At 35.2% G+C, this 14,952-nt stretch overlaps 1 protein-coding gene across 1 annotated transcript in view; it reads left to right on the top strand.

Moving 5' to 3' along the window:
• Nucleotides 1-7,719, top strand: part of LOC108576803 (homeobox protein prophet of Pit-1-like) — a 67,432-nt gene extending 59,713 nt beyond the window's left edge. The window contains exon 6 of the mRNA XM_017939863.1: nucleotides 7,613-7,719. Within this exon, the coding sequence (XP_017795352.1) occupies nucleotides 7,613-7,719 (107 nt within the window). The remainder of the gene's footprint in view (nucleotides 1-7,612) is intronic.
• The last annotated feature ends 7,233 nt before the right edge of the window (nucleotides 7,720-14,952 follow it).

The following is a 14,952-nucleotide window of genomic DNA, read 5'->3' as shown; positions in this document are numbered from 1 at the left end:
TTATAATTTCCTATTAGCTAATAAATAATTTATATACCTATATATATATTAGGCAGTTATAGTTTAATAAATTAATACCTGATTAATTAAAATTGTATTTATAAATAAGCAAGACTGGCTTAATACTATCTTTTACACGTTCATGGACGTATGGTGATATAACGGTATATAGGGTATTCATAGGTTATACTTTCACAGCAGAGTAAATGCTAACTAAAATTCTGTTATCTGATGTCAATCTTGCATAAACGGTGGAGTATTAGTTGCTTCTTGCATAAACAGAGTAACCGTAAATATTGCTGATCTATTGCTGTATTACATCGCAGTAACCGCGAGTCTGCTATTGTTTCCTGTAACATCGACCTACGTTTGTATAACATTTTTGTTTTATTTCGACCCATGGAATCTACTGACAACGTTTGGCCATTAAAACCTGAGACACCCTGTATAATTACGTTTGCTTGTTTACACGAGACTGTTGAAATAGTGATTTTTAATGTCAGGAAGATTTTCATACAAGTACCTTGTTTCGACGTCTAATTTGAACGTTTAAACAAATCATAATCGATAAGTTTCGTAGCGTTAAAGAACTATACGTGAAGAAAGTTATTTATAAAAGAAATATAAATATGACGTTCAGAGTAACATCGCGAAAATTGAATTTGTTAAATGAAAATATTGAGAAACAGAATTCATGAGTTTAATCGTTTATTCCAGAAATTTTTATTGTAATTATCGAAGACAGTGGTGGAATGTTTTTTTTGAAACTTTAGTCAAGTATTTTCTCGTAATCTGATGTTTAGTGTTTTGTACTGGCATAATTACAAATTATAAACTTCTAATTTTCATTCGAATTTCAAATATTATGCAGGCTGGCCTATACATGTATACATTTGCCACGTAAAGTATCTCTGTTACTTTTATAGTAAAAGAAGAGTGAAGTGTCTTATGGAGGATTATTCAGATCTAAAGTTGACAAATTATTTTTTATGTAATACCAGTGGACGCCGTTTATTTGGGACAGATACTGAAGAACGGAGTATAAATACGTGTTTATTTACTTATTTTTCATTACTTATTGTTAGCTTTGTATTCAACATTCACACATTTGTATTTAAGACCGAATATTACATAGGTTTTTCAATAAATCGTTTTTAGCTTCATTTTTTACGTTTCTCAGATTTTGCCCGTTGAAATTCGCTTCTTTGGGACAAATTAGTCCAATGTGTCCCAATTAACCGGAATCCACTGTACCATAAACAATGCTGCAGACAATTTACACACAGAAAAAGTAGCTTCTTAGATTAATAATATCCTATGTTTTCTTGAATTATAAATATTTTAAGCTATTTTACTATTTCAGAACCATGATGGTCGTTTTACTTTGAAACATACAGGGTGTGCAAAAAGGTCGGGACAAAACTTATACTACGTGTTAATGAGGTAAAGTAGGTAAAAAAAGTTCCTATAAACTTATAGTTGGGGCCACGATATAGCGAGGTCGTAAATTAAACTCTTAAGAAGCGGCACCTATTGATGCTGCGGCAATCAAGGCCGTGTGTTGCAGTCTGTTTGAGGGTTCCAACAATAAACGAATGGTAGCATATGATTTGGTACTTCAAGTAGAAAATGGTATTTCATTTACAAATGGAAAATATGTTAATATTAAAGCTACACAATCCTTTTGCATTTTCTATCTGTATATAACACGAGCAAGTATATGAAGATGTTAAAGACCTCAATAAGACCTTCACTTGTAACCGTACTTACAAAAGCGGCTTTTCCCAGAAGAAAAAAACCCTAAATTGTCCTAGCTGAACTTAATTTTCGGTAAATATATTAGAATCAGTTTGACTTTCGCTGGATACAAGAATTCTTTGTACGGTCCTGACCATGGTTTCAAGTACTTATCTGCTCGTATTTCTGTCAATTTCGGGGTCCCGGCAGCTAAAACATGTTTACTTTGACGCCTAACCGATTTTACGACCTCGCTATATCGTGGCCCCGACTATATGTCTTAAAATGTTTCATTGAAGAGTTGTAAGCGTTCAAAGATGTTTATCAATTGTTATGGCAGTTGTAATGAATGAGTGGAACTCTTTCGAATATTCTTATTGTATTATAAATAGTAGTCAATGATTTTGAGTACATTCCAAAAGCTGGTCTTCTGTTTCTGTCATACTTTCATAAATCAACAGCTTTGCGTGGCCCCATAAATAGAAGTCAAGAGGCGTTGGACCTTACAAGAAGGGTGCATGGCCTTCGGGTCACCGATTTAGTTGAAACTTTGCATACTCGTAGCTTTGGTCACCCAATTTCTGAAAATATAGCATTACAAAGGCTCGATAGTTTCTTACATATTTATAATTAAGGTTTCGTCATTAAGGAAACTTTGTTAGATCCATCGCCTGCATTCTTTCAGAAGGAAGAAATTTTGAACATCTATTCTAATAACTCTTATAACTCTTCAATCCAGCATTTTAAGACGGGGTAATTCCGGGAGAGACGGGCCAGGCAAGTATTTCCTACATTATCCGCCATATGTGGAACGCGTCAGTATTCTTTTGTTTTACATTTGTTTTACTCTCGGTGTTTTTTCTTCCATATCTGGCGGATAATGTAGGAAATACTTGCCTGGTCCGTCTCTCCCGCTGGTCCATCTCTCCCGAAATTGCCCCATATTTCTGTTCAGAGATATTAACGTGAAGCATAGTAAAACATACTTAAGCGACGTATCCAAATAATCCTTGAAATATGAGAGTTACAGCGGGTGATCAAATTATTAGAGCCACTTGCAAAGAACTGTCGGTTTTGCATTGTAACGATTAATTTTTAAACGAAAGCCTAGTTATACCTACTGAATTCTAATTATTATTTTTACGAAGCGTTGATATTAGGTCTACCGGAAAGTTCTGTCCGTTTTTCAATTAAAAGAAAGTAATACATTTTCGATACATTTATTAATAGGGTAATTCCGGGAGAGACGGGCCAGGCAAGTATTTCCTACATTATCCGCCATATGTGGAACGCGTCAGTATTCTTTTGTTTTACATTCGTTTTACTCTCGGTGTTTTTTGTTCCATATCTGGCGGATAATGTAGGAAATACTTGCCTGGCTAAGTTTATACGAACATTTTTTACCTACTTGACCTCATTAACACGTAGTATATATAAATTTTGTTCCGACCGTTTTGGACACTCTATATATCACAGTAAATTAAGCAATAGAAATTGAAAAGATTTCAATATTTATGTTCTTTAACCCCTTGCCTTATAACGAGTGAGACTCGCGGCATAAATTCTGGTGAAGATGCGAGAAAAATAATTGCATTAGTAACAAAACTAAACACGTTCAGTACGGTGTGACCCACAGGTGGACATGACCCATCGGTGGGTCGTTCAAAATGGTGGCACAAAATATCGAGTAGATGGTGGATCACCACATTTTCAGATTACATACTGAAAAATGAAGTATTAACCCTTCGACAGTTTGTCCCGTGTGAGACTTGAGCAAAGTATCAAGTACTTATTTAACTCTTAGGAAGAAAGTTAGAAAGGGGCGAGATATTATTGTCACAACTATGACGTAGGGTTATGTGTGTCTTGTTTTAAAAATGATCACACACGACGTAATTAAAAACAAAATACGTGTGAAATATACATTTTGTTGATCGCAATTCATAAGTTTATTAGACTGTCAAAGGGTTAATGATAATACACACTTCGGTCATCAGAAACGCTGGCAGTAGTTGAGCGTTTCGTGAATTTCGTTGCATTCCTGAACGTGTTAATTCTAATTCAAACTTTCGTTTTAATTTATAAGACTGTGGATTAGCAAATGTAACCAATCTATAATACATGAATTTTTATTACTTAATACAGTACTAAAACAGTAAATAGTTAACGCTTTTGTTAGGTACGTAGTCAGCAAAAAAAATGATAATTCAAGGGGTTAAGAGTCTGTACTTCACCGTTTCCAAAAATGTATTTAAGTTCGAGGCAACAACCTCAAGTGAATATTTCAGTGAACACATTGAACCATGTATTCTACATAACTTTATTAATACTTTAGACCAGGCGTGTCCAACCTGTGCCCCTGAACAGCACAATATCGTAAACTTTTAACATTATCATGTGATTTTTAGCGATATTTTTCACGACTCAATTGCATTATAATAAAAAATATTAAAAAATAAAAGGTTTTGTTACTTACGTACAATTAACTGTATTATATATTTCGTATGACCCAGGCAAATCGAAAGGTTGGACACCCATGCTTTAGACCCTGAGACAGCCTTTATCTACGGTAAAAAATGGAATTTTGCGTATAAAAGTTCACTTGGAAGTTATAAAAATATGGGTCACCGAATTTTTCATAATATTGTAGTATCGGGGCCTCCATGCCCAAATAGGAAACCTCGAAGGGACAATAGGGAGGGAGTGGTTGGCGTAGCGCGCAAAGCCTCGGCTTGTTAAGTCGAAGGTCCCGGGTTCGATTCCCGTTTGGGTCCCTCGATATTTTTCTCTAGGTTCCTACAAATGGGGACTCGTCCGGGATGGAGGCATCTACGGCTGCACGAAGCCAGGCGCTGTGAGATGAAAACATGTTAAGGGTTGCACGTCTCCAAAATTGCGTCGTTTCGGCTGTGTGCCACTGTGTGGGGGAGTGTGCCCGAAAGTGTTGAGTTGTGTTGCACTGAGGACATTCGAGGGCGAATGTCAGTTCAGGATGGCCGAGTGTAGTATCGGGGCCTCCATACCCAAATAGGAAACCGACAAGGGACAATACGGAGGGAGTGGTTGGCGTAGCGCGCAAAGCCTCGGCTTGCTAAGCCGAAGGTCTCAGGTTCGATTCCTGTTGGGTCCCTCAATATTTTTCCGTCGGTTCCTACAATATGATTTACAATACATACATAAAAAAATATGTGGAATTATGAAAAAAAATCGGGAACCATGAAATCTTGAAAATATATTCTATTAATTATAACGTAACTCTCTTACGACTGAATATATTACTTAACGCTTCCACTGCTATTGGCGCTTTGAAAATTTTCTCGCACTGTGCTGTTGGTGACTTTTGGTATACTTTCGCGTTAATTCAATCCTTAAATTTTGCTTAAAATTCAATCCTTGGAGTACTCTCAATAATTGAAACTTAAAAATGACGAACTTTTAATTTTTTCAAATTTTTAAATGCCGAAACGAAAGATTTCGCCGATAATCTGCCGCAGCGAAAGGGTTGATAGTAAAATATTTCACTCTTTTCTTAAAAGCAACGGAGATAGTTTTGGTGGCAAGGATACTTAGACCGTCCTGTATATTACTCGAAAATCGAATTGAAATTAGAAACTTGTAATTAAAATCTCATATCTGCACACTTGTTGAAATAAATAAGTTTTAGTAAAATTTGCACTTTTAAGACATTGTAAATTAATAAAATAGTAAAATACTCTTTTCTCATGTGTAGATTCGCTTGGATATTTTGCAATACATATGAAACATTGAAATCAATGGTGTACTGGTTATTGGTTAAAATAACGTGCAGATTACATTTTCAAGCAGTTTTTCCAAATATGTGCAATGCTTTTTTTCAATCGCCTCCAATATTACGTTTAAAGTATACGTACCTAAAAAATTTGCAATAAAAACGTAGTTTCTTTATAGATAATAGCAATTGCTTCTATATAATACAACAGTTATTATATATTGTTTGTGTTTTACACGTTGTTTGAATCATACTATAAGTTTACCAATTTACAAAGATTTTCTGAAAAATCTGATTAAACGTTAGTTTATTCCGACCACTTACTGCATTAAGTTGTTAAGCACTCTGTACGTATAGTAAGATACATGTATAAGAAATCATTGTTTCGAGGTGCAATATCAAATTCTCAATTGAGTAAAATCTTGCAAAAGTGTGGGATTCATCAGCGAGATTAAACGAATCTCACAAGTTCTTAGTATTGTTGTTGTAAAATTTCCTAGACAGCACTTGCACAAGGATAATTTAAGTTCCAAGTATCTTACTCGTATCGCCAAGAAATATACAACCGGACGTAAAGACTAACAACAGAGTTTACGATGAAACGGTGTCTTGTAGTATTTTTCTTAGTTGTATAAAGTAAATATTTTATGAAATTACTTGCGCGTTTTCTTCGTTTTCTTGGGATTCTCCTAAAATTACAGAAGAGAGCATTTACAAGGTATTATTTCAGTATTAATATCGACAAGAAAATTTAAGAAATAACTTGGCAGCGAACGATGAAATTTTTCTACCTAGAAAAGGGATGATTCGAACGATATTCCTCTTTTCGTTAAAACTTTTCCTTTTTGGAAGCTACTTCTTTTCACAAATATACCTTAGATAAATGTTACGCTTGAAGCAATTTTTCCTTAACACGTTAAGCGCCATGTCAGTCGCCGGCGACTGACGCTATACATTCCGTTCAGGCCGCGTCAGTCACCGGTGACTGACAGTATAATTTTCGTTGGTCGTCTTCTGTTTATAGTTCGCATGGCCCACTTGACGGCCATGCGTGGCCTGAACGGAACCGGTAAGCAAAACAGGCTGGGCGTTTAACGTGTTAAACTACATGTTGTGTATTCCTGTAATATTTAATAAAAAGAAGACACGCACAAAATGGTGGGATGACTGATGTTTCGTCTTTTTTCGAGGTTAGATCATATTCAATTTTGTAAAATTAATTTTCGTATAATTAATAAAAGAACTAACATCCTGTACTGTATCTTATTAGTTGTATTCCATCCGCAACCCTACCTGTTACGCAGAGAATTTCACTAAGTATAAGTATAATAATAAAGAACGTACTTTCAACTTGTAATGCCCGGTTCACGCTGGCCAAAACTGTTCGCGAACAGCTCGCAAGCAGAACGCAAACAGTATCAAACTCTACGTTAAACCACACGAACGATATTCGCTGTTTCCTTGCTCGCGAGAGTGTTCACACTGCCAGCGAACATAATTCGCGATCTGTTCGCGAGCACCGGCGTGGACCCGGCATAACATTCTACAACGAGCAACAACTTAAATAGATACATATGTGTATGTTAATCTTTGGTTTTCAAGTCTACAAGTACACTCTCAATGGAAAAATATTACTGAACACTCTAATTTCAAGATTTACAATTTCACAAAAAGGATTTGAAAAGTGCACACACGTGTTTTCTGTCACAGACGCATGAAGCTTTAGGAAGAGTGTAATATTTACTTGAAGAAAATCGAGAGCAATAACATTAACCCCTTGCCCTACGATTTTCCTCTTCCAATACAGTGTTAGATAAAAAGGAGCCAGTTTGGTAATCGTTAGTCTTAAATTGAAGCTGAAATGAGGGCAAAAATGCAAATTCGACAGACACACAATTCTGTTTTCTTTTTTAATTCATTTATTTTAAGTCGCACGAAGTGTGGTTTATTAGCGACTCAATGCTACGGAACGGAATTTACAATTTTTGTCTTCGATTTCGTTCTCCTCTCGTCGCATCTCGACTGTACCTTGCACCACGGGAGCCACTGGTCGTTGCAAGGCAAGGGGTTAACGGTGGTAACAATCGGAGATTCGGTCGAATAAAACAGCGAATCGTTTTGTTTCAGGTATGTCAGCCGAGGACGAGTGGTACAACAAGAGCATTTCCGCTCTGAGAATGAATACAGCTCATCATCCTAACCTCGCCGCGCCAATGCTGCAATACCAAACATAATTGTACACATACACGAGTGAATCATTCGACGATTTTACGAAAAATATATTTCACTGCGTATCTTCGTTCAGACAACTTAGCATCGTTAAAATGTGTTTTCAAAAGGAGAAACGGAGGAGAACGTTGTTTCCGGTTGCCACGAAGTACACGTGAGAAGACAGTGGAAAACGAAATTATTGCGAGTCTCTGTCTCGAGGCACTTTTTTCACAAAAAAAAAAAAAAAAATGACAAAAAAAAATGAAAAAAAAAATGGAAAAAAAAATACAAAAAATAAACGAAAAGTCGAATTTCCAATAGACACGAGAAAAGAGAGAGAGAGGCATCTCTCTCGTGTTATCGTTCAAACGTCTTCACAGGATTGTTCGTTTCTTGATATTATGACAGGGAGGTCGATCTTGATTGTTGCGTTCGAATAAAGGAGATATCACCTGACGTTTCATCGTAATGTTAACGATATTTTGGTAAAGTGAAACTTTGTTAATATCATTTGATATTATCGGTAAGAGGTATTATTCACGTGCGGCGCTATACATACACATAGATGATATGTATACCTTATTAAACACACGTATCCACGGATACACTATAATTATTAATTATGTACACAGATTTCTGTTGTTCCGTACGAGGTGCGATGTATTTTGGTCGAACGTTTAGTTGTTAAATTAAGTAAACGCCGTTCAATAGGATCGATGTTCGTTTCGTCACAGTGAAGAGAAAGAGGGACAATTGCTGCGTAACTAGGGCAAATTTTATTCCATTGAAATTGTCACGTTTCGTTTTTACGATACGAACGAAATCTGCATTACCTTCGTTTATTTATTTTGCTTCGTGTTACGTTTTTTTTTTTTTTTCTTTTGTTCTCGCCGATAATGGCGAAGAATATTAGCGATTAAAGGTGTATTTTCTTGTTTTCCTTTTCGCGATATAACACGCGCGACGTGTATCTCTAGCTGGAATAATTGATGTGCACATGAGAAGGGGAAACTCGACACACACACACACACACACAGTTCACACAATCTTTTATTAGTTTCTTAACAACGATCCGAAACAACACTTTCATTAACGGAGGAGACTGTAAATAAAGAAGGGGTGCGTATACAGTGTAATCAACAGATATTCTAGCATATGCGATTTTTCAATGTCCTTTTAAAAATGTAAGCATACCCACCCTTAGTGGAATATTAGGTATTGATTTGTGTGCTTATGTTGGCCAGAATTTTAAATAATCGGGATGAAAGAATGGACGAGGATACATGACAATGTCTTGCGTTTGAAATTTGAGAGGCCCCAGGGTTTTAATTACGCGACTTTTCTTACGTTTCTTCTTCCTACACAGTCAAGATATCCGACGACCGAGTTCCATTCGCGGACTTTCAATCGTTTTATATTTAGGAACTTGACATTCGTCACACGAGAGTGGAAACGCTGAATGGTTTTCAGAGTATGCTACGAGAAGTGTGTTAAAAATTAATCGTTATTTTGGTGGTACGATAAGATTGTCATCGAAGTATTCCAATAACGTTTGCATTGAAGAAAAAAAAAAAAAAAATCGAAGATTGTAGAGAAGGTTTATCTGTTTTATTGTACATACATCTCTTTTATTGCTAACTTGACACGGAGAACCGGACAAATTGAAAGAGGTTCGATTTACTTTGACGAACGAGAAAGGGACAATATTTGAGAAATAATTCGACACGAGAAAGCAGGCAAGTGTGTTTGTTTGTTTTTTTTTTTTTTTTTCGTCGAACGCGAAACAAATTCTTTCTCTCTAGAGTAAATAAACTATTCCAACGAGATGTTTGTTTTTCTTGTGTGAACGTTATTGAATAGTCGTTATTCTCCCTGGCGCTTTTCAGTGGTGATATTTGGATCTGTCCAATTAAACAATCGTCTATATTGGTGTCATTTTTCGATAATCGTCTAATCAATATACTGATCGAGAATGAAGCTGCAGACAACTGCATTGTTTTCGTGTAGTTTCGCCTGCAAACCTTATTACTAATATCGCTCGCGGTGTTCCACGCGAAATGTTCCTAAAAAATTTGTAACATATCACACGATATACGAACACGAACTTCCACTTATATATACACACACGTTACACACGAGACACGATCATGAGGTACATGTGTATGCGTTAGAACGACGTATGCATCGAGACACTTTTACACCTACCAAAAGTATGTCCGGGGAGAAAAGATTAAGTGGAAATACATACCGGGCGAGCGTAATATAGTTTTAAGCAAGGGTCACGTATTGTACGTATGTGTTGTACATAGCCTAAATAAAAATTACATTTAAAACTATACGCTGTTGTGAAATATTCCTGTTAAAGTGACAAATATCATGCACACACGCGACAGACACAGAGAGGGCACTTTTTTTCTTCATCGCCTATTTAACATTTTTTGTTGTTGGAACTTTTTACAATTGTTTCTCACAGGTTCTAATGTTGAAAGTTTTGTGTTACAGCTAGTAGAGATGTACGAAACCGAGCAGCTCGAATTGTTTCGAGTGACTCAAGTCCGTTCAATTTAAGAGTAACCTCGTTCTCGGACCGACTTTCGTCCGTTCTGCGCAGTTCCCACTACTACCTACCGATGTGTGACGCATGCGATTGGCCGTAGCGCCATTTCGGCTAGGCCCAAGAGCGACGACTATGTGAACAGTGCATAGAGCGGAGAGAATCTACCCGGTGGTTTAAAAGTACGCGCACCTACTGTGTGCATGTTAACGCAGCGGTTTATGACAGACGAACAGTGGCTATACTCTGTTCAATTTAAGAATAACCTCGTTTCGCGCATGGGACGTGCCTAAGGCAGGGCTAGAACGTCCAGACACCCACTTAACCGCCTACGTTTTTCTTCGTCTTACCCTCTGCCACGCTCTCTCTGTCTATGCGCAGAACGGACGAAAATCGGTCCGAGCGCGAGGTTATTCTTAAATTGAACAGAGTATAGTTGTATGAATTTAGCCGGACAAAATAAAAGTATGAATATTTAGGGAACGATTCAAAATCATTTAAATTCTTAAAAGACATATTGTAAAGTACCTAATTTCATTAGGTACAAAAAAGAAGAAAAGAGAAGAAGAGTAAATAGAGAATTAATTATATCACCGTGTATATGAAAGCGTCACGCCTGGAACAATAGACGAAGAGCGTAGCAGAGGATAAGACGGAGAAAAACATAGGCGGTTAAGTGGGGGTTTGGAGGTTCTAGCTCTGCCTTAGGCACGTCCCATGCGCGAAGCGAGGTTACTCTTAAATTGAACGGACTGTAGAAAGAATTGAGTACCCCGAATGTTCAGAGCAATTTATTATAAAAGATGAGCCACAAGATGCTGGAAATGGATACAGTTGCGGTCATGCATTTCCGGTCACTATTAGAACAGTATAACTTTTTTTAAATTGGACCAAATGACTTGAGCTTTTTTTTTTGAGAAGTTAGAAGGATTAGTTTACTAGATAACGTGTACGAAAAATTTAAAAATTATAATGCAACGTATGATAATACACTTTCTTTTATTTATTGTACAATGTGTGATTAAATTATTAAAGCCACCTGTAAAAAATTGACGATTTTACATTATAACGATTAATTTTCAGATGGAAAACCTAGTTATACCGAATTCGTATTATTTTTTTTATGAACCGTTCATGTTTACAAATTGCAAATATACACTTGGCAACACTTTAGGCAATATTATCTGTCATATAGACGTTATTTTGTATCAGTACTGCAAATCGCCTCTTGTTTGTAGATCTCGAGCATTTTAATTTTTGTCGCAGTGTTTTTACTACTTACAGTGCACAGTAAATTATTTAAAATGTATCGAAAAGAGAATCAAGGCTGTGATTGCAGCAAAAGGTAGCGCTACCAAATACTGACTTTATTGTTACCTCTTCGCTGTATTTTTATAACTACAGAAGCTAAGTTTAACTTTGTTGTGTATCTTTAGTGAACGATCGTTAATGAAAAATTATCCGGTGTGAAATCTTTGATATTGTGATTTTACTTCCACACGAAACCGAAAAACATATTTTTCGTATTGTGGCTCTGAGAATTTGATCACCCGCTGTATATTTTCGTGAAATAGAGAGCACAATATTCGAAATTATACTAGTGTCTGTCAGAAAGTACTCTGACTCGGAGTAAGGTGGACGTAAAATTAGCTAAACGTTTCTACGTTTAGCAATAATATATTTTATTCAAAGTCTGTATCCACGTTATTCGAGCGTCGTTCGCAAAAGTATACTCCAAGGGTCTCGTGAAGAGTGAGGACGCGTCACCCTGCCGATCCTTATCCACCCCTACGCGAAGTAGGCCCGGGAAAGACCCAAAGGGGCGGAGTCACCCCCACCGAGCGCGCTGGGCGTGGCTTCAAGATGCTCGCTTCACCGTCTTCACGACGGATTTTCTTACATGTCCAAATATTTCTGTGACCGACTGTACTTGAATTAAGTAATCAATTATTTTCTCACCTCTTATGATATTATTTCAGCCTTCAAATAATAACAACCTGCAGCAACTGAGTGTACAAGAACCTAAATTAACCCATAATTCAAGCTAAATTAGTATAAAACTTCTGAATGAAAATAGGGAGAAATAGGAAGTTGAAAGCAAAATATACGGTTTAGTGTAGAATACGAAAATATTTTTAATGCTTAACACTTAATAACAATGTCAGATATAGTATAACAGATTCCGTATAAATAAACAACAGTTACTTCATTATGTACAATATAGTATTTTACAACGAATACATACGCTGTTATCCAATTTCGAAGCCAGTGAAATGAAATTATCGTTTTTTTTTTATAATTAAGTACAAATAATACAATATGCTTACTGACGCAAAATTAGAGTATTACAAAATCACCTGTAAAACAAACATTGTTTAACCTATATGCACGTAATTTTTAATTAAACAACTAATACATATGGCAAATATACCTAGAGACAATAATTCGAGATTAGTTAATAATATATTCTTTTATGGGAGAAATTACCAATCAAAGTTGCAAAATTTATTTACTTAACCTAAACGAACGTTGTTTCTAATTACTGAAAATGAACCTTGTTGTCCAGAGTAGGAATGTGCAAATTGCAAATGTAACACAAAAATATTATCCATAAAATTCTAATGCTTTAGTAGCTCATAAAAAAGACCAAATATTTTGTAGACATTGTAACGATTTGAAATTTCGATTATTTTAATTTTTTTTATAATATATGTATAATGTATAAAACTAACAGTTACTAGCACTACATAAATAACTTAAAGAATTGCATTTCAGAACATTTATGTTGCTTAGCTTATAATATTGAAAATATATATACAAATCTTAGATATCTTTGAAACTCTATCGGTATTTATATTACATTTCATTTTTAACAGTATTTATATAATTATAAAACATATACACTAAGTTTTATAGTTCTTATTTTTACGTATTGATAAGTTTGCAAATGCAGACTCGTGTATCACCGAAAGGAAAATTATAACGTGAAATAAATCTCTTAACTTCCTCTACTTATACTTCTTTAAAAATGAAAATGATTAGAATTATAAAAATTACATTCTAAAACTGTTTGGTGTTACAATCGGGAAACAGGAAACAATTTTTTTCATTTGAGATTCAGTTTGATCAGTGATCAAAATCGGTGAGAAATACCTAAAGTAAATAATTACCCAACTTTTAGATATTAATTTCTTTCCTAATTTAAATTTGAACTGATTTATTTATTTATTTTTTAATACAAATATGTGTATACCAACGTTGTGTTATTTTTATTTTATTAAAATGAGTTATTATGGAAATGTCGTTTTTTATTTTCAATAAACTTGAAGAGAAATGTATATGAATTTGATTAACTGAAATACAGACTTGGTCTTTTGAGGCCTCGTAATGATGTTGCGCTTAGGGGCTCCAAAAGTGTAAATGCAGCTCTGAATTCTACGTTATTCTCCCTTTTTACCAAAACAGGACTTATCCAAACTATTGCTTTTCTATCGTTCTTGTTCAAAATTATATTATTTACAACGAAGTTAAGCGATTAAAAATGATAACGAATATGATTGTCACTTGAAGAATCAATTTACAATCATACGTTGATATTTTTTTTTTTACTGTTATTTATTTTACAATATATCCCGATCACAACTACTCCTCGTTCAAAATAAGAATAACCTCGTTTCGCGCATGGAACGTGCCTAAGGCGGGGCTAGAACGTCCAAACCCCCCACTTAACCGCCTACGTTTTTCTCCGTCTTACCCTCTCCTACGGACGAAAATTGGTCCGAGAGCGAGGTTATTCTTATTTTGAACGAACAGTATACACGAATTTTTGTTGTTACTCTTTCAATTTCGATTTCATTGACAATTTATTACTAATCAGGATACTATTAATCGCTATGTTTCATAAATTTGCTAAATATTTTCGTATACTTATTCACCTACGTTCAATTAAACGATGTACAATTCGTTCGTGAATCACAGATTAAATAATTACTTTTAACTCTATGCTTTTACCTGCTCATTAAACATATGTATAGCACCTCTCGTTCTATATAATTACGGTTTGTACGAAGATCTTATTCATATTATTTAAAAATTTTTCAAATGTTATATGAAGCAGAAATTGTTGTATACCATATTTTTATAATTCTTCAGATCGATATATAAAATAGATTTGTACTATTTTAGCAAAAAAAATTGGTATAGAAAATGGATTTTCTTAAGAAAATATAATAAATCTCATATTTGTGGCTGACACTACCAGGGCCGTAGATATGTAGTGGGACTCGTGCAACTCCTGGAGGAAAAGAAGTGGAGGGGCCGACCCAAAGCCAGAATTGTGTATAGATAATACTGTGCAGAGCTGGAAAGAAGTTACGTGAAAGGAATGCGGGTCTGATTAGGAAATATCGCCATAAGCCCACTTTCTCTAACACAACCGTAGAAATAGGGCACATGTATTGGTCTTAAAATATGAATCGGTTTAAAATTGCGTGGCGTGTGCGCAGTCTCGCTGGATTTCTTTCCTCATAACCTCAAAATCTCATAATTTTCAGACGTTTAGAATATTAAAATAGCTTTACAATTACTTTATCCACAGTAGTGAATTCAACGATAAGAATGCAGATAAAATTATGTATAAAACATTTCTAAACAATACCAGATAGTTTTATATTTTGAAATTTTTCTTGTTTCGATTTTATTA

The sequence above is a fragment of the Habropoda laboriosa genome, unplaced genomic scaffold, assembly GCF_001263275.1.
Source record: "Habropoda laboriosa isolate 0110345459 unplaced genomic scaffold, ASM126327v1 scaffold527, whole genome shotgun sequence".
NCBI lineage: Eukaryota > Metazoa > Arthropoda > Insecta > Hymenoptera > Apidae > Habropoda > Habropoda laboriosa.
This window is presented reverse-complemented; position numbering and strand designations above follow the sequence as displayed.